At 41.3% G+C, this 22,334-nt stretch overlaps 1 protein-coding gene across 1 annotated transcript; it reads left to right on the top strand.

The window, feature by feature from the left end:
* Positions 1–72: 72 nt before the first annotated feature.
* LOC103510506 (maltase 2-like) lies at positions 73–18,634 on the top strand. The gene is made up of 12 exons (XM_026824547.1): positions 73–171; positions 2,635–2,799; positions 11,584–11,613; positions 13,095–13,220; positions 13,776–14,011; positions 14,488–14,614; positions 14,672–14,707; positions 15,538–15,784; positions 16,332–16,530; positions 16,744–16,997; positions 17,702–17,900; positions 18,385–18,634. The coding sequence occupies exons 1-12, from the start codon at positions 73–75 to the stop codon at positions 18,617–18,619; spliced, it is 1,953 nt and encodes a 650-aa protein (XP_026680348.1). The 3' UTR covers positions 18,620–18,634.
* Positions 18,635–22,334: the final 3,700 nt, after the last annotated feature.

The raw sequence follows: 22,334 nt of genomic DNA, 5'->3' as shown, positions 1-22,334 counted from the left end.
TCAAACGACCGAACTGACCGAAGCCCCATAACCTTTAATCCAAGAAGGCTGGGAAAAGAAGAGAACAAAATCATGGAAAAGAAAGGCCTTGGTATGATTCAGAGCTCCGTGTTAAATCGATCGCACCATATTACGAAAATATCCAAGAATTTGCCGCGCGACCAAGTGCAAGTGTAGGGACTAGGTTCGCCCATTTCAGAGGAACACTATGGGATGTTCGTGCTTCGACACAGACAACACGAGTCTAATGTACCAGTTTTTTCGCTGTTTCTGGTAAAACAAAAAAAAACACCCATCTTGAAAAAAAAAAAAGGGGAAATCTAGCATAATGTTAGGCGTACGTAAAAATCTCCCTGGAGCATAAATCAAATCTCTTCTAATCTCTCGAGTCTTGTTAATTATTATTTATCTCCGTGGTATGAAATTAAACCGCACGCACTACAGAAGTCATAATATTTCCACGCATTGCGTACGGGATATTACTGGCGGTAATGTTCATCGTAGCTGCGGAAGCATAAGTACGTATCAACTACTTGGGTAAGATTTTTAGTCGGCGTCCACAAGGAGTACTGACCTTCGACCATAGCCTAGTACCGATCCTAGAGAAAATAAACCATGCTAATGAATAGAAACGTCCTCAACGGAGCACTGACCATAATACCGATCCTCGCAGGAAAATCAAGAAATTGAGCTGAGTATTTTTACTTTCCTTATCCTATAGGAAGGAAAGTAATGTAATCGGATCAAATTTTCGATGGTCAGTTTTTAGTGTCAAAACACGTTTTGAGGTCCCTCGAGCCTAAATCCAAAGTTTCAGCCATTGGTCCGCTGTTCTGTACGTCCCTCTAAGCTGTTCTGTACGTCCCTCTAAGCTGTTCTGTACGTCCCTCTAAGCTGTTCTGTACGTCCCTCTAACCAGGATTTTGACGGAGTCTGGCCTACAGTAAAGGAGAAAAACAAGGATAGAGGAGGGGGACCTGCCTCTAATCTGTTCTGTGAGGTCCTCGGCAGATTGCTAAATATCTCTGAGGGGCCCTTAGTACAGGCGCTTCAGGGCTGGGATATCAGTGGAAAAAAAAAGTTGAGTATGGCTGACCTAGATACCTTAGTATTTATCAGACTGCTTTCACGCTTATCAGCTTATCAGTAGGCGTTATCAAAATAATAAACAGCCACCATCGATCAATTTAAGTCAATTTGAATATTCACAACAATAAAAAGTACCTATCATTTGAATCGTTCCCAAGAAGAACGGCCTATGTTATTTTCGTTACTTTTCAGGAGAGACATTTTAATACAGTAGGTAATGTGGAAATTTATCCCAGAATTGTGTTTTTTTACACATAGGCGCGGCCCTTTTACATGAAACTCTCACTTACTTTGCATGCAAAAACACCCTGCCCCGAGGCAAACTTTACACATAGGCCGTTGTTCTTCTGAAATTTTACTCGAATCTTCACGAAGTTGGTCGGAAAAAAACGACTTCCGATTTTCTGCCCCCAAAACTGACTAGTGCATTAAAACGAGGAGATCACATAGGCCCCGATTTAAAAAAAAAAAATCGAAAATTTTCACATAGGCCGTTCTTCTTGGGAACGATTCTTTCTACCTGCTCTTAAATTGAGAAGCACGATAACACGTTGAATGTACTAGTTCCCAATGGATCACTGAAGTTAGGCAACGTTGCGCGTGGTTGGTATCTGGATGGGTGACCATCTGGACTATGGCGAGTTACTGGCCTTTTCCCCGGCCCCAATCAGGCTGAGTGAGGTTAACAAGAGGAGACGGGTTCTCACCGAATTTGGAGGGCAAAAACCCCATCACTAAAATACAGTGAGGCCAGCCTAGTTAGCTTAGTTGGTAGTGCGTCAACAGTGTTTGCAATCATTTTTCCACAAACATTGGCTTGCAAACAGCGGAGTTGATCCGGCTGCTGTCGGTTTTTCAGGTAATGTTACATCAAGCGCGTATTGTTTGCAAACGTTCGTTTGCAAATGCGCGCTCAGTGTAACATTACCCTAAGCTAAGGACTATGCGCTGTAAGCAAAGAAAATCAATAACTAGGTAGATGGAGGAGGAGGAGGAGGATGCTGTCACTGGTTACTGTATAACTGCCAAGGTCATTACATTACTCTTCAAGGACGGGGGTTCTACCTTCCATTCCGTGACAAGCTACCCGCTTACTCACCTCCCTAAATTAACCTCACCCCGCTAAACGTCTGACAGATCGCGGCTCACAGACCTGGGTCTGTCTGTCTGTCAGAAAGTCTGTGCGTTCGTGGCAGAAAGATCTAGAGACCTATATCTGTCAGACCCTCTGAGATTTCAGCCGTCAATACATCAAGTCTCTAGCTTTTTCCGCCACATTTCCGACTGTCTGACAGACCCAGGTCTGTGAGACCGCGGTCTGTCAGACTACCTGAGAGTGAGTGGTGGGCATTGAACGTGCTATTACCGTTGGGCAAGGGTCTCAAATAGCTGTTATTCCTCCGTGGCAATAGACGAGCAAGAAGCGTCCCAATATCGTCCATCTTTTTTTTTTTTTTTAAAAGAATTTTATGTATTGTGTTATGTTTAGACTGCTGGGGTAAAGGGGCTTTTTAGTCTCATTCGAGCAGGATAAACAAGGTATAGGTGTTCTATCCTAATTTCTATTCCATCATTGGTTCACCTGCAGGCATCAAGATTCTCCTGGATTACGTCCCCAATCACACGAGCGATGAACACGACTGGTTTGCCAAATCCAAAGCCGGAATAGCGCCTTATGACGAGTACTATGTGTGGAAAGAAGGAAAGGGAGTTTGGATCCCGGGATTGTTAAAGTAAGTTTGATAGGAACATGATAATATAGCGGAGTAAGTAAGTTTGATGTAACAACGGAGGTCTTATTCTCTCGAAATCGAAGAGAGGAGGACAGGATGGACCGAAACCAGCCGTTCCGAGATCGAACCTTCTCTGTTTAAGGTCAAGTTTGGCCTGGGCGAAAATCGAACCCGCAGCCTAGCGTGTACAAGGCAGACGCGCTACCAATCAAGCTTACGGGTTTGATTCCGGGTCGGGGTGAACTTTATTAACTGTATCCCAAACAATCTTCTATCCTGTCTTCCTCTTTTCGAGTTCGGGACGATAAGAGCTCTGTTGTTACAGTTCCCTCTATCAAACCTTCTTTAAAAAAGAAAATCCAGGAAATTTGTAAACAAGAAGTGCTCCTCCCTGGTGACCAGACTTGAAATTTGGTATGTAGCTGTCAAATGTGACAAGGATGTGACTTTTGGTTAAGATCAGTGCAACGCTTGGCGGTATTTTGCCGGTTTTTGGCGGTTTTCGGTGTAATTCAACAATATCTCGGGAACGGTATGAGCTAGAGACTTGAAATTTGGTATGTAGTTCACAAATGTGACAAGGATGGAACTAAAAATGGAACGTTTGGCTGAGATAGGTGCTGCGGTTGGCGGTATTTTCACCGCTTTGTGGAGGATTTTTTCCAATACCACGAAAATTCGACCCGATTACATTACTTTCCTTCCTATAGGATAAGGAAAGTAAAAACTAGGGTGCCGGCAGCCCAATCGGGTGACTGTGGTTTCCGGCACTCTAATATTGAACTCTATATCGGCAAACTCGACACTATAATATAGCATTCCAACAGCCTAAATCAGGGGAAGTAACCCAATAATAGAGTTCTTCCACCCTAAACTTGTGGCACCCTGTCACCATCACATCCTTGTCACATTTGACAGCTACATACCAAATTTCAAGTCTCTAGCTCTTACCGTTCTCGAGATAATTTGTTTACAGACAGACGAAAATTCGACCCGATTACATTACTTTCCTTCCTATAGGATAAGGAAAGTAAAAACTAGGGTGCCGGCAGCCCAATCGGGTGACTGGACTCCGGCACTCTAATATTGAACTCTATATCGGCAAACCTTGTCCAGCCAGAAGCGGAGTACGGCCTGCGAAACAGAGACGAAGCAAAGAATTTATTCTGCCGTCACCATTCAGCGAAAGCTAAACCCGCTAAAACAACAAGAAGAAGCAAAGACGAGAAAAACAATCGAACTCCCGAGTAACAAGTAACCTATTCAGAGACACGAGGGAAATTCGTTCAGCCGAAGAAACACATTGGTTTGATGGCCCACATCCGAGCAAGCTATTCCCCTTGAGTGCGACAAACAGTAGAAATTGAGCCGGCTTAGTTAGCTTGGTTGGTATCGTGTCCACCTTGTAAGGGCTAGGCCGCGGGTTCGATTCCTGCCCAGGGCGGACTTTATCCTACTCAGATAAGGTTCGTTCTCGAAACGGCTGTCTTTCTCGTATCCTGTCCTGCTTCTCTCTTAAGCTGTGTCCACACATAGTCAATGGTCGTCGATCGATGTCAACTGAAACCGTTCACACTGCCTCGACAACATAGATTCGCCTCGATCGATGTCGATTGCGGTAAGGCTTTTTGGTTGTTCCAGTTCCCTCTATGAAACCTTTCGGAAAAAAAAAACAAGATGGCGACTCACCTCCATGGCCTCTTGTAGTTTCTTGGAGCGAAAGTTGAGATCGGGCTGCTTGGCACTGAACTGAACAAATTTCATGACCCCGCCGGGAATCGAACCCGGGTCTCCCGCGTGCAAGGCGAGCGCAGTGATCACTACGCCATGGGAGCTGACCACAAGTAGGTATAATATTAACTAAACTTATTCCCCCCTTTTTTTGTGCAAATTTTGCTCCTCCTCCACTGTTGAACTTTGTCCTACATTTAAACATCTCGTACTAATTTTCCAAGATCCAAATTGTCGACTACCCGGTACAAATACCGACCAATGGAAGAGTACCTGGACATTACAGGATGACTGCTAAAATACCTACTTCGTCGAGCTGAGGCCTGCTGGGGGACCTTAAACAGGGAGCAGACCAGTGTATAACTATCGGACTATAAACAGGAATCAGAGCAGCCAAGCCCTAACCAGCCTGGCTAGCTGGAGATTACAAAGGGTTTATCATGCTTCAAAGGAAAAGCACAGGTCCTCATGATGGTTGACTGCGGTTCGGGACGGTCCAAGTAATCTTGGCTAGAGATCATCTCGACGGATGGCGTATCGACGCTCTCAAGCACATGTTCGAAGCTGGGGACTTCAAGGACGAGAAGTACAAACCGGGCAAAGAGGGCAGTATGAACTACGATGACCTCATTCATGACAAGACAACGGATCTGCCCGAGCTCTATGAGATACTGGTCAAGTGGCGCGCTCTCGTGGATGAGTACAAACAGAAGACTGGACATACCAGGTGAGACCTCTTTAAGCAGAGTTTTACCTCTTTAAGCTCAGACTTTTACCTCTTTAAGATCAGTTTCAACTCTGCTCAGAGTTTTCTTCACACAAAATTACCACTCTTGGGAAAGCTTCTTGTACCAGAAATCGCCAGGTGAGTTATGGGGTAGTTTAAAGCCAAATATTGGTGAAATATGTAGGTAATAGTGAAACTTTTATTGGTTATAATGGTGTATAAAATACAATAATAATTGACATGAGATACTGCTCAAGTGGCGATCCCTCGTGGATGAGTACAAACAGAAAACTGGACATACCAGGTGAGTTATGGCGTGTTTTAAAGGCAATTCTTACACAAAACTCATACACAAAAAGCCCAATCCGAGGCTTGGGTGTAGGGGCAAACACCAATAAAGGATGGGTTAGGCTTCTACGAATCTACGAAAAAGGTAATTCTTGGCAAAACAGAGGATGAATACTTGAGAGGAGTCTGGCTAGGGGACGCTACACACAGAGTAGACTAGCGTCTAGCTGTGGGGGGGGGCAACATTTTTTTTTTTTTTTTTTTTTTTAAGTGACTATCTCATCCCTAAAGGGAATTCAGCTAAAAAGGAATAGGTAGGAAAGAAGGAGAGAATAGTAAAACCTAATAAAGTCATTAGACATAATGGAATTTTTCATATTTTCTTATGAAAGGCGTGTGGTTTATTTCTCTTTCAGTAGAAGTGGAATCAGCACATCCACCAATTTTCATCTGACCATGACTATTCGTTAGAACTCTAAATATTACCTATATTATCTCCTTACAAGCCTACATGATTGTAGATGTACCATTTCATTTTTGTAAAATTGGCACATCCACTAATTTTCACCCAATTCTTCTTGAAAAATAATATCTGGATTTTCTGGTAGGTATTAGAATGATTCAATTACATTCAGTTTTACCAATTTACTAACCTATTTTCTTGCATTTTTTGTTTCAGGTAAATATTTTTGGCCCAATATGATCATACGATTCCGACAAGAATCTACCTAGGTACAATGTTAAAAGTGAGTTCTCGGTTTTAATTTTTAATTGAACATTTTCCTCTAAATTTAATTTGTCTTTTTGTTTGTTTCACCATAGCTTCGCCTCTTTCGATAATTTATCTCGATTAATCCAAAGGGTGGTGGTACAAAAGGCTAAGTCAATAGCCACAAGTCACGATCAACCCTAAAACTGATTTACTGAAACATTTAAAAACACCTGGTGTAAACGTAAACCTGTTAATTTTCAAACACTATTCGTGTTAAAACTACCTTCGTAACTAGCTTTCAGCAAGACAAATAAAACCTTTATCATACCTAGGTACCAAAACAGTCCTACATACATAGGTAATGTCATTGTTGCTTTATAGTCTTTTCGCTTTAGGTTACGACTGATCACACTGAAAAACGATTTTCTCTGTGATAGGAGGTTTAATGTGTGGGCAGCTAAATAAAAACACATACCGTGTATGTGTTAGCCAGGGAGTGGAATGCAGCAGTTCCCAATTTAAACCCACGCCCACCTGATTAGGTACCAGGCGGGTGTCTTGACCATAACCCATATGCCCCAGAACACCACACAAGCGGGGAGGGAAGAGGTGAGGTACCTAATTCAAAAAAAAAAAATACCATTCTAAAGTATGAACAGACTATAAAAACAATCGTTTTATTGCTAGTAGAAATCGAATTATTAATTACCCTCTACAGAGATTAGCTGGTTGGTAAGTTTTCATTGAAATGTGTGTTGTCCAATGATGCATGAACAGAAAGACAATGGCGTGAAGAACCTCAATGTAACCTCCAGAGTCAAATATGTGCAATTGTCTAGGACTAAGAGTTAGCTAGATCGATCACGGGTTAAGACTAAGCCAGATACGAAATAAATATTTAATGAGTATTTAGACTGCTTGGGTAGGGCTGAAGAGTCCCTTTAGTCCAGTTGAAAATTTGATATTCATATCAATATTTCAATTCGAAAATCACTCATATAAAACACTCATTTTCTTATTTACCTATACTGCTCGAATAGGACTAATGAAGTAATGAGTCCTTTATCCCAGCAGTTAGGCCACTACTCTTATGTTGGCAAAAGTCTCAAATAATTCTCAGGATAAAATTCCATACCTCAGCTAGGTTTGAACCCACGTCTTCCTGATTACCAGGCGACTCAGGCGAGCTTCTTGACCATGATGACACTGAGGCAGGTGGGAACTTTTAAACTATGACTTTAATACCTAAATATAAACATGGACAGCTGCACTTTTGCACTTTCCTTACAAACCATTGTTTATGCCCAAACTTATGCAATTTTACCAGCAAGGTACCTGCAGTCACTTACTATTACTGCAGTTCTCTAACTGATGGCGGCAGTCAAGCAAAAATATTTTGCTTTCGCCGGGTAACGAACTGCCTTGAACCCCTTGACGCTAGAACTGTTCGGATGCGGTTTTAATTAACAGGATTTATATTTTAATTAATCGTCAATCAATGGTTTTGATAAGCAATTAATAGTCAATAGATTTAATATTTATTCACAGTCAATCAATAAGACGCGACGTAGGTAATGTAGGTACTATATAATCAATCAATGGATTTGTAAATTTTACTGCCGTTTTGTGACAGACGCGTGCCTGGTGATTGATGAAATCAGAAGGAAAATGTAAACGCTCTCCATCAAAATGTTAGCGATTTAATTTAATCTAGAAATGTGCCTCTCGGTTGTACCTGCCTACTGTAGGAATAGAATAAATTTTAATAATTAATTAAATTACTGACGAACAAAATTCGGCGCTCTCGGTCTTCAGAGGACAATGAGTCCTTCAGTTACCTATACCTATATTTTAAAAATAAATTGTATAATATAATATACGAGTCTCATCTACCTAGGTATAGTCATTCAATAATATTCATTAATTGTCCTGTTGTTGCTGACATTGGGAAAATAAGAAAAGTAAAAACTAGCTATCTACCTACTTGTAAATTTACCTTATTTTGGCCACGAGCCACCTTTTGATCAACAACAGATTGTCTCTCGGTTTTAGGTTAGGTATCCTAACATCATGGACTAACTTCAAATACCTATCACGTATCTACCTATGCACTGTATATTAGGTATTAGGTCTCACAGATGTAATAGGTAACACTATTAGGTAGGTAGATAATAATAATATTATTTTTCTATCACACAAAGTGGGAATTTAATGAACAACAAGTAAAAGCAAATTATTTTTTTGTCTTTTTGGCAATTTCAAAAAAAAAAAAAAAAAAAAAAAAAAAAAAAAAAACTTCTACCCTCTCGGGGATTGAACCCTGGACCTCCGGTATGTACCTAAGCCTCAGATACCCTCTCGGCCGCGGAGGTTGCTTAGAGCTACAGCTACATGTTTTACTACAAATCTATTCGTTTTGTAATAATATGTGAAAAAAAGTAATTTTAAATAGATAACCCCTGTCAAAGTTACGACTGTTTTGACAGTAGCTAGAGGTTAAAATTTCGACTCTGCCGGGGATTGAACCGGGACCTCCGATGTACAAGCCTAGTGTGACCCACTCGGCCATAGACCTAGATAGATACCTACAATACATGTTGTATTATTTTGTAACATGTTAAAAAAGTTTCTCTTTTCGAAACTTTTCTAGATAACCTCCCGTTATTGTTCGAAGTTATGACTGTTTTGACAGTAGCTAGAGGTTACAGAGAGAAATAACAGTTACTAGCTCAGATATTATCAATAACCTACCTCTACTTACAGTGCTATCAAGGTATCCAATACATTTTTCATTAAAAATCCCCAAGAACATCCAAGAGAATCTTGACCAGTGGCCATGAACTTAAAAACACCAAGCAGTACCTACATAGATATCTATGTAACAAACAGTATTACTGTATTACTTACCTACACAGATATCTAGTACCTAGGTAACAAACAATTCCTATGTAGAAAGGTACCTATGAAAAAAGAAGATGTAGATGAGATGAAATCCGACCCCTGGTACCTAAACCTAACCTAGCTCACTGTAAATTGGACTGAACCTATATTTTGTAGATATATGTACAATTGTACATACATAAGTACCTACCTATAGCTAGCATTGGACTGAACCTGTAACGGTGTAACATGTATCTATGTAGCTACCTAGTACCTAGGTATATTATTATTTTTAAAACACATGTTATTGATTTATTTGATTTGATTGAATGAGGTTTGGGAATAGGATGAAGCCTGCTTGGCACCCACCTATAGATTAACTGTAAAACTTCTCTTTTTCTGTTCATTTCATGGTTAAATAAATAATATCTAGTTAGGTATATCTAGTACGGTAATTTATTGTGCTTATATGTAGATATTCAAACTTCTAACTTTAATATCCAATCAAAGCTCGATCTCTCTGTACCTGGACGAAAAACGTCTTTGTGAAGAGAAATTGGTCCAGCCCAAAATTTTAGTCCGAAATCATTCAATAGCCCAAAACCATTTCTTATCTATCATTCGCAAAGGAAATTTACCTAAAAATGTCTTCCACCTGTTTAGGAGAATTTAGGTAGGTACTAGTTGTGATACAAATTGGGTTCATGTTACAGTATGTTGTAAGTATCTTTACATTGTAACCTATGTGTTTTTTATTTACGTTTTCTTACCACATGTAAACTATGTAAAGTAATAGGTACAAGCACATTAACATCTTTACATTCCATTCTTATTCTCTATCTCTTATTCTCTACTATTCACCCTCCCCCTATCCAACCTAGTTCTACTATTCACCCTCCCCCTATCCAACCTAGTTCTAATATTCACCGTGATACCTACGGGATCAAACGAAACAGGTAATGCTAAAGCAATAGGTTACCTAGGGTTGGCTAAAATTAATTGGAATAGAAAAGATAACATTGAATATAACAGAGAACGGGATAGAAACGTTTAGGATAGGATAGGATGCCATAAAAATCATAAAATACAACGGTCGCATCAAGACTATCAAGAGACTCAAAAAAAAAAGAGGTTTGACAGAGGGACAGACTGCTCAGGTCTTAGCGTCCCGAAATCGAAGAAAAAAGGAAGACAGGATAGGAGAAAGACAGCCGTTCCGAGAACGAACATTATCCGTTCAGGATAAAATCCGCACCGACCGGGAATCGAACCCGCGACTTAGCGCTTACAAGGCAGACTCACACTACAAACCAAGGAGATGTCAGATGTCAATGGCCATCGCCATTGACATCTCTGAAGGAACTAGGGTAGATTTGATACATGATGGCTGTCTCCCCTCACTTCACGTGAGCTCACGTGATAGTAGTGTACCTTTACTTACCCCGTATGTCTCCCGTACCGTCGCCATTGACATCTCTAAACGACCTAGGGTAGATCTGATACATGATGGCTGTCTCCCTAAAAAAAAAAAAAAAATGCAGTGACGTTAATGTTTAATTAGAAATATAAGGATTCGATGTCGATTTACCTACCTATTTAGTGCGGATGTGTACTTAGATAAGATTAAGATAGGAAATGCCTAGAGTACCTAGAAGGTCGGTAGCTATTAACTAGTAAGATTATAGATAGATAACTATTAAGATTGAGATGAATGAGTAATGGAGGAAAAATAGTAATAGCTTACCTATCTAGTCAAACAGTAGGTAATATATCTTTATAGGCACATAGGAAATAGCTCCTTGAAAGTCGCGATAATTCTAGGAATAAAATTGGAAAATGAATTCCTACATTACAACATTACCTACCTGAACGTATGTAGAAGCTGCAAGCACCGAAGCAGGGCCGTTTGCAGGATGAACAAACGATAAATTAATAACAACAGTAAATAAATTAATATCAACAATAAGGAGCAACAATAAATTAAGTACCAATAATTGTTGTTGTAGCGGTGTAGTTGTGAACGGCTGGCTTTCTCCTATCCTGTCTTCCTTGTCTCTTCGATTTCGGGACGATAAGACCATAGCAGTTACAGTTCCCTCTGTCAAATCTCTTAAAAAAAATAAAAAAAAAAAAAAGCAGTGACGTTAATATTTATTTAGAAATAAGGATTCGATGTCGATTTACCTACCTATTTAGTGCGGATGTGTACTTAGATAAGATTAAGATAGGAAATAGAGTACCTAGAAGGTCGGTAGCTATTAACTAGTAAGATTGTAGATAGGGTAAGTGTACCATTTATTCGCCCACCTATTCTCCTGGATTACGTCCCCAATCACACGAGCGATGAACACGACTGGTTTGCCAAATCCAAAGCCGGAATAGCGCCTTATGACGAGTATTATGTGTGGAAAGAAGGGAAGGGGGTGAACAAAACTGAGCCACCCAACAATTGGGTAAGTGTCCGATAATTTGGGTGGGTTTCCATAAACCAACATTTGGGTAGTGTTGAACATTTGGGTAGTGTTGAACATTTGGGTAGTGTCCATAAGAGCATGCCACGAACACTCCCGCGGCAAAACTTATTCGTTGAGATTAAAAGTGCTTTAAACGCTTTTTTTTTGTCTGATGTTCAAGTACCTATGTATAAGTAAAGCATAATACTTGGTACAAAACTTACCAGAGCCACCCAACAATTGGGTAAGTGTCCGATAATTTGGGTGGGTTTCCATAAACCAACATTTGGGTAGTGTTGAACATTTGGGTAGTGTCCATAAGAGCATGCCACGAACACTCCCGCGGCAAAACTTTTCGTTGAGATTAAAAGTGCTTTAAACGCTTTTTTTTGTCTGATCTTCAAGTACCCATGTATAAGTAAAGCATAATACTTGGTACAAACTTACCATTCTGCCGCAAAGCAGATATGTGTACCCATAGCCACTTTAAACCCACCTTTGTGGTGTAGTGGTCAGTGGTCAAGACGTTGGCCTGGTAATCAGAAGAGCGCGGGTTCAATCCTAGCCGAGGTATGGAATTGGCCTACCTGCCCACATTTATTTTTCTAATTTTTGTTTTTATGACTACAATTTTTGAATAGCACTGGTTCGATAGCAGGACTTAACCCTTTCTTTTGATACAATTGGATCTTGAAAAAGTTCGTCCAGTTCAGACTTATGTGGCGTATGGTACAGGTGGGCCAATAAATGGTACGTTTTTTAGGTGGGCGAATAAATGGTACACTTATCCTAGATACCTATTAAGATTGAGATGAATGAGTAATAGAGGAAAAAGAGTAATAGTTTACCTATTACCTATCTAGTCAAATAGTAGGTAGGTAATAGATCTTTATAGGCACATAGGAAATAGCTCCTTGAAAGTTGCGATAATTCTAGGAATTGGAAAATGAATTCTTACATTACAACATTACCTACCTGAACGTATGTAGAAGCTGCAAGCACCGAAGCAGGGCCGTTTGCAGGATTAACAAATGATAAATTAATTACAACAGTAAATAAATTAATGTCAACAATAAGGAGCAATAATAAATTAAGTACCATTAATTTGTTGTTGTAGCGGTGTAGTTGTACCGACCCTAGCCGAGGTATGGAATTTCGTCCTCATTATCTCATTATTATTTTGGGACTTTGATAATAAAATATGTACTACCAGCCTTCTTTTGTTTCAAAGTTAAAGTTTAAAGGAACTCTTTAGCCCTATTTGAGCAGTGTTAATAACCACCATCCTTAATAACTTTTACCTAGCCGAGGTATGGAATTTCGTCCTCATTATCTCATTATTATTTTGGGACTTTGATAATAAAATATGTACTACCAGCCTTCTTTTGGTTCAAAGTTAAAGTTTAAAGGAACTCTTTAGCCCTATCTGAGCAGTGTTAATAACCACCATCCTTAATAACTTTTCTATTCTCCCTGTTTAGGTGAGCGTGTTTTCCGGTTCAGCCTGGACTTACGACGAAAACCGCAAGATGTTTTACCTGCATCAGTTCAGTGCCAAGCAGCCCGATCTCAACTTTCGCTCCAAGAAACTACAAGAGGCCATGGAGGTGAGTCGCCATCTTGTTTTTTTTTCCGAAAGGTTTCATAGAGGGAACTGTATCAACCAAAAAACCTTACCGCAATAGACATCGATCGAGGCGAATCTATTTCATCGAGGCAGTGTGAATGGTTTCAGTTGACATCGATCGACGACCATTGACTATGTGTGGACACAGCTTAAGAGAGAAGCAGGACAGGATAGGAGAAAGCCAGCCGTTTCGAGAACGAACCATATCTGAGTAGGATAAAGTCCGCCCTGGGCGGGAATCGAACCCGCGGCCTAGCCCTTACAAGGTAGACACGATACCAACCAAGCTAACTAGGCTGGCTCAATTTCTACTGTTTGTCGCACTCAAGGGGGAATAGCTTGCTCGGATGTGGGCCATCAAACCAATGTGTTTCTTCGGCTGAACGAATTTCCCTCGTGTCTCTGAATAGGTTACTCGTTACTCGGAAGTTCGATTGTTTTTCTCGTCTTTGCTTCTTCTTGTTGTTTTAGCGGATTTAGCTTTCGCTGAATGGTGACGGCAGAATAAATTCTTTGCTTCGTCTCTGTTTCGCAGGCCGTACTCCGCTTCTGGCTGGACAAGGGTATCGACGGATGGCGTATCGACGCTCTCAAGCACATGTTCGAAGCTGGGGACTTCAAGGACGAGAAGTACAAACCGGGCAAAGAGGGCAGCATGAACTACGATGACCTCATTCATGACAAGACGACCGATCTGCCTGAACTCTATGAGATACTGGTCAAGTGGCGCGCCCTTGTGGATGAGTACAAACAGAAGACTGGACATACCAGGTGAGTTTTAGAGGTGATTCTGGGTAAAATATAGATATTAGAGGTAAGTTAGAGGTAATTCTTGTATTTTAAAGGTAAAATGCGATTCTGGGTAAAATGTTCATATTGACAAATACTTGAGAGGAGTCTGAAAGGAGACGTTAAACAGAGAGTAGACTAGCGTCTGGCTGTGGAATTATAACCAGGGAGGAGAACAACTAACCCTAACCAGCCTACCTAGCTGGCAGTTTTTCAAAGGGTTCTCACTGCTTTAAAGAACAAGCACAAGTCTTCACGATGGTTGACTGCGGTTCAGGACGAGCTTATTAAACATGGGTAAAGACCATCACCCCGGTGTATGGCTGATACAAAGAGATGTCTTTTCTTTATTCTACCGTCACCATTCGGCGAAAGCTAAGCCATGGTCGCTGTTGTAGACATACTCTAACGGCCGCTTTTTCTTTATTTATTTATATTTAACAATTTTTTCTTCTCAGAATCCTGATCGTGGAATCCTACACGGATATCGAGAACACCATGAAGTATTTCAAATATAATGGCCGTCCTGCTGCCCACTATCCGTTCAACTTCCAACTGGTACTTGACCCTGACAAGGGAGAACGGGCTCTAGTCTTGATTTTAAATCATTACATGAAAGTAAAATCGAAAAATCAATTCAAGGACAATCTGCCCGCGGAGGGCACGTCAAATTGGGTGGTGAGTAGTTATCTTGTTCATCCTTGTCGAAAGATGTCCACAAGAGTAGTGTACCATGTACAATCTGAAACCCGGACAACGTAAACCGTGGATACTTACTTTACTTTACTTTCCGTGTCCGCTTTGACCAATGACCGTGTCAGATAGTGTACCATGTACAATCTGAAACCCGGACAACGTAAACCGTGGATACTTACATTACTTTATTTTACGTGACCGCTTTGACCAATGACCGTGTCAGATACTCTTCTTCCAGTATTCTATGGATAAGGCAAGGGAGATATACGTAAATCCTGCTAGATAATACTCTGGCAGCATGAAACCTACCCTAGCTTCTTCTTCCTCGCCTTTTCCCGTGTTCAGACGGGAACTTTACATTCCGTGTCCGCTTTGACCAATGACCGTGTCAGATACTCTTCTTCCAGTATTCTATGGATAAGGCAAGGGAGATATACGTAAATCCTGCTAGAAATACTCTGACAGCATGAAACCTACCCTAGCTTCTTCTTCGCCTTTTCCCGTGTTCAGACGGGGTCGACGTTTTTCGTCAGCCTCTCAATCAGCCCTAACTAGGGTGGTTGTTTTGGGCTGACACTTGGTTTTGGCTACAACCGTAGGTGTATCAACCATCTATCTCTCATTTATATCTTTATTTGAATTTAAAATCATTTCTACCTCATTTTAAGGGTAAAAAGTATGTCCGAGAAGTACGCTGTGTCATTTTGGCAATCCAAATTTGAGGCAGTTTGTCATCTACAAAGGTCGTTCCAAAATGGAAGAATGGCTTTTCATTTTCTTTGCTCTAACGCGTTGAAAATTTCTCTCCCCAGTACGACAATCACGATAACCCCCGCGTAACCAACCGGTTGGGTAAGGAGCTCGCCGACGCCTATCTTATGATCTCCCTACTCATGCCGGGGGTCGGAGTCACGTACTACGGGGATGAGATTGGCATGGAGGGCCCTCTAGTGCGCAACGATGAGAGGCGTGACCCGAACAATGCGGGCGGGGCGCGCGCAGATGAAACGAGAGACCCGGAACGCACGCCCATGCAATGGGACAGCACCAAACATGCAGGTGAGTGGGGAGGGTTGAGGGTTTGGATCCCGGGGTTTTTAAAGTAAGTTTGATAGGAACATAATAATATAGCGGAGTAAGTAAGTTTGATAGGAACATAATAATATAGCGGAGTAAGTAAGTTTGATAGGAACATGATAATATAGCGGAGTAAGTAAGTTTGATGTTAACTGTAACAACGGAGGTCTTATTCTCTCGAAATCGAAGAGAGGAGGACAGGATGGACCGAAACCAGCCGTTCCGAGAACGAACCTTCTCTGTTTAAGGTCAAGTTTGGCCTGGGCGGGAATCGAACCCGCAGCCTAGCGTGTACAAGGCAGACGCACTACCAATCAAGCTTACGGGTTTGATTCCGGGTCGGGGTGAACTTTAACTGTATCCCAAACAATCTTCTATCCTGTCTTCCTCTTTTCGAGTTCGGGATGATAAGAGCTCTGTTGTTACAGTTCCCTCTATCAAACCTCTTTAAAAAAGAAAATCCAGGAAATTTGTAAACAAGATGTGCTCCGTGGATAGCCTTTAAGCTTTTTTCTGATTTGATGTCCAGGATTTTCAACGGCGCGAAAGACCTGGCTGCCAGTAAATCCGAACTACTACTATCTGAACGTAGAGGCCCAGAAGAAGGCAGACTGGAGTACCTACAAGCTGTATAGGAAGCTATCGCAACTCAGGCGAACAGATACGATGATCTACGGGGCGGTGTCTACTCATATCTTGAATGGGGAGTGGGTGTTGGGACTATCCAGGTAAATACTTATAGTAAAAATATTAAATCATACCTGTGTAGTTGAAGAAGGGCCCATCCTTTCTTTGCTACTAACATAGGGCTGCTAACATGCTACTAACAGAGATGAAGAGAGAGAGAGCCAAATTTGAGGCAGTTTGTCATCTACAAAGGTCGTTCCAAAATGGAAGAATGGCTTTTCATTTTCTTTGCTCTAACGCGTTGAAAATTTCTCTCCCCAGTACGACAATCACGATAACCCCCGCGTAACCAACCGGTTGGGTAAGGAGCTCGCCGACGCCTATCTTATGATCTCCCTACTCATGCCGGGGGTCGGAGTCACGTACTACGGGGATGAGATTGGCATGGAGGGCCCTCTAGTGCGCAACGATGAGAGGCGTGACCCGAACAATGCGGGCGGGGCGCGCGCAGATGAAACGAGAGACCCGGAACGCACGCCCATGCAATGGGACAGCACCAAACATGCAGGTGAGTGGGGAGGGTTGAGGGTTTGGATCCCGGGATTGTTAAAGTAAGTTTGATAGGAACATGATAATATAGCGGAGTAAGTAAGTTTGATGTAACAACGGAGGTCTTGTTCTCTCGAAATCGAAGAGAGGAGGACAGGATGGACCGAAACCAGCCGTTCCGAGAACGAACCTTCTTTGTTTAAGGTCAAGTTTGGCCTGGGCGGGAATCGAACCCGCAGCCTAGCGTGTACAAGGCAGACGCGCTACCAATCAAGCTTACAGGTTTGGTTCCGGGTCGGGGTGAACTTTAACTGTATCCCAAACAATCTTCTATCCTGTATTCCTCTTTCGAGTTCGGGACGATAAGAGCTCTGTTGTTACAGTTCCCTCTATCAAACCTTCTTTAAAAAAGAAAATCCAGGATAGCATTTAAGCTTTTTTCTGATTTGATATCCAGGATTTTCAACGGCGCGAAAGACCCCTTGGATAGCATTTAAGCTTTTTTCTGATTTGATGTCCAGGATTTTCAACGGCGCGAAAGACCTGGCTCCCAGTAAATTCAAGACCTCCCTGGTGAAATATCTTAAAGGCTCACAGTGAAAGAAAAATTTAGTGGTTGGGTGGAAGAGCTCCTCTAGAAGAACCCTGCCACTTAAAAGAAAGCCGTAAAAAAAAAGTGCTCCTTGGATAGCATTTAAGCTTTTTTTCTGATTTGATGTCCAGGATTTTCAACGGCGCGAAAGACCTGGCTGCCAGTAAATCCAAACTACTACTACCTGAACGTAGAGGCCCAGAAGAAGGCAGACTGGAGTACCTACAAGCTGTATAGGAAGCTATCGCAACTCAGGCGAACAGATACGATGATCTATGGGGCGGTGTCTACTCATATCTTGAATGGGGAGTGGGTGTTGGGACTATCCAGGTAAATACTTATAATAATATTAAATCATACCTGTGTAGTTGAAGAAGGGCCTATCTTTTCTTTGCTACTAACATAGGGCTGCTAACATGCTACTGACAGAGATGAAGAGACTATGCAACAGATAATAGGACATGAAATTTGTAATATCATTAAGGAGCGCGATGGCACTCCGCCGCGCCAAGTCAAGAAAGTTTGACAGCGCTACTAGAGATATTATACGCCACAAACCAAGTACATAGCCGTTTTCATGTAGTTGTAGAGGAAAATATGTACCTACATAATATGTGGCCAACCAATCTCAATGGTGCAGTGCTTAGGCGCGGTGGACTTTGAATCTGGAGGTTGGTGGTTCAAGTCAAGTCACAAAAATTAGCGTAGTACATTAAGCGGGGAACGACATTTGTGACAAGCATTTATGCTCAACACAATTAAAATTGCTTACATAATATGTATGCCATAAATTTCAATTTCATTCTCTCCCCAGATCAATGCCAGGCAATGACACCTACATTGTTCTCATCAATTTCAACTCCATTATAGAGGAAGTGGATCTGAGCGGTAAATTTGACAACATCGCAGACTCCCTGTATGTGGCAGTCCCCAGTGTCAATTCGGGGTACAAAATCGGGTACGTACCTTTGGTTTTTCCTATATCTCAATTTTTCCTACTCAGTGATGTGATTTTGTTATTCCCGTTGTTGTTGTTGTTGTTGTTGTAGCGCTGTACTGTACCCTGCACCGAGGGGGTTGATGGTCTCAAGCAAAGATTACTTGGCCCGTCCCGAAACGCAGTCAACCATCATGTTATTTTTCCGCATTGTTGTTTTACCGCCTTTAGCTTTTGCCGAGTGGTTATGGCCAAATATAGAAACTTTTTGGCGGTTTTCGGTGTAATTTAACAATATCTCGGGAACGGTATAAGCTAGAGACTTGAAATTTGGTATGAAGTTCACAAATGTTAGCTTTGTTGGTAGCGCGTCTCCCTTGTAAGCGCTAGGTCGCGGGATTGATTTCCGCCCGGGGCGGATTTTATCCTGATGGGAGTGATGGGATATGTTCGTTCTCAGAACGGCTGGCTTTCTCCTATTCTGTCTTCCTTCTATCTTCGATTTCGGAACGATAAGACCTCAGCAGTTACAGTGCCCTCTGTCAAACAAACCTCTTACTGCCATGTGTCATGGAACACCTCCCCTCTTATTTCTGACGATAGGTCATTCAATTTTCAAAGCGACGATAGTGCTGGTTTTTCCTAATGAAGTTGGCGGAAAGGATCCGTGCTGTTAAATCTCATCAAGCCGAGACACGCGCCTGAGAATAGGGGGGAAATGTGTGTGTGCTTTAATCAGGGCTGGATTCAGGGGGCCCGTTCCAAATAATTGTGAGTTTCATCCGATTTTTTTCCGAATGTCCTGTAGGCAATGTCATTTTAATGAGTGTTCCCACTACGCACGACACGATTTTTTTCCGAACGAAAAGTGGGAACGGGCCTTTAGGGATTTTTTACCCTATTATTATTATTTGAATAGCGGCCGAACTGAATAGAATTAAATTGAACCTCTGTCACGTTTAAACTCGGGCCCTGTGTTTATTTAATTTCGCGAGGCCAAAGGATGCAAGTCTCGAGGTTCGTCCCTGGGAGACATTTGATCTGTATTTCATAAAGAACGTGCCTGCAATGTGTTTGAGCGACTTGGGCCGAAAACCAAAGGCCTGAGAACACCGACCTTTTTGGACCTTTTTCAGCTTTTTGAGGAACACGTTGGTAATAAAAGCTAATCTACCTACTTACCTATTATCCTATTAGGTACCTATTAATTACCTACCTGTTTTGTTTTTATTCAATCATCTTTGTTGTTTAATTCAAATCGAGAGGTTTCAATGTTGAGGAAAATTCCCCCTACTCAAAATTTGATTGAAATAATGAGAATTATACATACAAGGTGGAGTTAATAATTTGTTCACAATTTCAGATCTTTTTACTTTCCTTATCCTATAGGAAGGAAAGTAATGTAATCGGGTCAAAATTTCGATGGTCAGTTTTTAGTGCCAAAACACGTTTTGAGGTCCCTAGAGCCTAAATCCAAAGTTTCAGCCATTGGTCCGTGGGTGTGTCTGTCTGTGTGTCTGTCTGTCTGTCTGTAAACAAAATATCTCGAAAACGGTAAGAGCTAGAGACTTGAAATTTGGTATGTAGCTGTCAAATATGACAAGGATGCGACACGAAACTTTTGGTTAAGATCGGTGCAACGGTTGGCGGCCATTTTACCGCTTTTTGGCGGTTTTCGGTGTAATTTAACAATATATCGGGAACGGTATGAGCTAGAGACTTGAAATTTGGTATGGAGTTTACAAATGTGACAAGGATGCAACTCAAAAACGTTTGGTTGAGATAGGTGCTGCGGTTGGCGGTATTTTGACCGCTTTTTGGCGGTTTTTGACCCGTTTTTTGCGGTTTTCAGCTATACCGACTAAACGGTTAGAGATATTGTAAAAGTTAATATAGAACATAAAGAACAAGCATCATTCAAATAGGATAAGGAAAGTCGTGTGATGTTCACACCAGATTTTTAGCTTCCATTTTTAGTCCGTCCTTCCTTTATTAAATTACAATAGTAATAATAAAAGGTATAGTGGACGGACTATTGTATTCGCCTCGGTGTCGTCTGTCGGTCGGTCTGTCCCCATAGAAGGACTTATCCCAAACTGGTCGACCTATATATCAAATTAAAGGTCTTTTTACCAGGATTACGAAAATGGTGGTGCAAATTTTGTCCAGAAAACCTTAAAGCCAAAAAACCAAAAAAACTGGTTTTTGGAGGATTTTTTCACATTTTCTTACATAAATGAGCTCTGATCTCGAAATTTGTCGCGACGACCTGTGAACTCAAAGCGAGAAAGTTTTAGATAACACTTCAGTCGATCATTTAAGACCGGTTTTAGCGTCATCTATGTTAAGCTACGCCGAGCAAGGCCAATAAATGGATGGGTGACTTGAACATTATATTGGGAATAAAGGGAGAACGGGCTCTAGTCTTGATTTTAAATCATTACATGAAAGTAAAATCGAAAAATCAATTCAAGAATAATAAACTGAATATTAAATAAAATAGGTGGGTACATAAATATTGATTTTCTTTAACCAAGATCGAAAAATTCCCGGAGGGACGGGCCCCGCTTGTTTTTTTTATTATTATTATTATAATTATATTATCAATTTTTTTCTGAATGGGCTTGTGTTGGGATTCAACTAAAAATAGGTAAATAAGAGGCTTGTTAAAACCTAATTATTTTTTAAGTAAAAAAAAGAGATCCGGCCCGAAGAACCATCAATTTCGCTTCGTCTTTGGCATTATTATTATTATTATTAGGTAGGTACCTACTACCTACTTCCCCACCTCTCAAGGCTAACCCTACATTTTCATGGATTTCTATTTAAGGGCCCCTAAACCACTCGAATTTTCCAGATACAAAAAGGGGTTATTCATTCGAGAGCTTTGGCTTATTGGGAAATTTTCACTTACTTTTTAATCCACCCACTTTTTGTAACCAGGGCAACACTGACTATCTGAAAATCATTCTAGTCATTCATTTGACAGTTCTGTCCTAATTAGAATTAGACTATCTTGATGACCACTCCAAGTCACGCAGACTGTAAACACTTGATTATACTTAATACGTATATATGTATTTTATAAGTACTTGTAACCAGGGCAACACTGACTATCTGAAAATCATTCTAGTCATTCATTTGACAGTTCTGTCCTAATTAGAATTAGACTATCTTGATACCCACTCCAAGTCACGCAGACTGTAAACACTTGATTATACTTAATACGTATATATGTATTTTATAAGTATAAGTATACTTGTACTTGTACTTGATTCTGCATATCAAACATCACAAGCACACATGGCCTTAATCAGTTGCACTCAACCTCTGCCCCGCCAAGCTCTTTTGTACGACCCCCTAAGCTGTTCTGTACGTCCCTCTAAGCTGTTCTGTACCTCCCTCTATAAGCTGTTCTGTACGTCCCTCTATAGCACACATGGCCTTAATCAGTTGCACTCAACCTCTGCCCCGCCAAGCTCTTTTGTACGACCCCCTAAGCTGTTCTGTACGTCCCTCTATAAGCTGTTCTGTACGTCCCTCTAAGCTGTTCTGTACGTCCCTCTAATCTGTTCTGTACGTCCCCCTCTAAGCTGTTCTGTACGTCCCTCTAAGCTGTTCTGTACGTCCCTCTATAAGCTGTTCTATACGTCCCTCTAAGCTGTTCTGTACGTCCCTCTATAAGCTGTTCTGTTCGTCCCTCTAAGCTGTTCTGTACGTCCCTCTAAGCTGTTCTGTACGTCCCTCTGTAAGCTGTTCTGTACGTCCCTCTAAGCTGTTCTGTACGTCCCTCTAAGCTGTTCTGTACGTCCCTCTAAGCTGTTCTG

The sequence above is a fragment of the Diaphorina citri genome, unplaced genomic scaffold (assembly GCF_000475195.1).
Source record: "Diaphorina citri unplaced genomic scaffold, Diaci psyllid genome assembly version 1.1 scaffold607, whole genome shotgun sequence".
Taxonomy (NCBI): Eukaryota; Metazoa; Arthropoda; class Insecta; order Hemiptera; family Psyllidae; genus Diaphorina; species Diaphorina citri.
The sequence above is the reverse complement of the archived record's forward strand: the minus strand, read 5'-3'. Positions and strand labels throughout refer to the sequence as shown.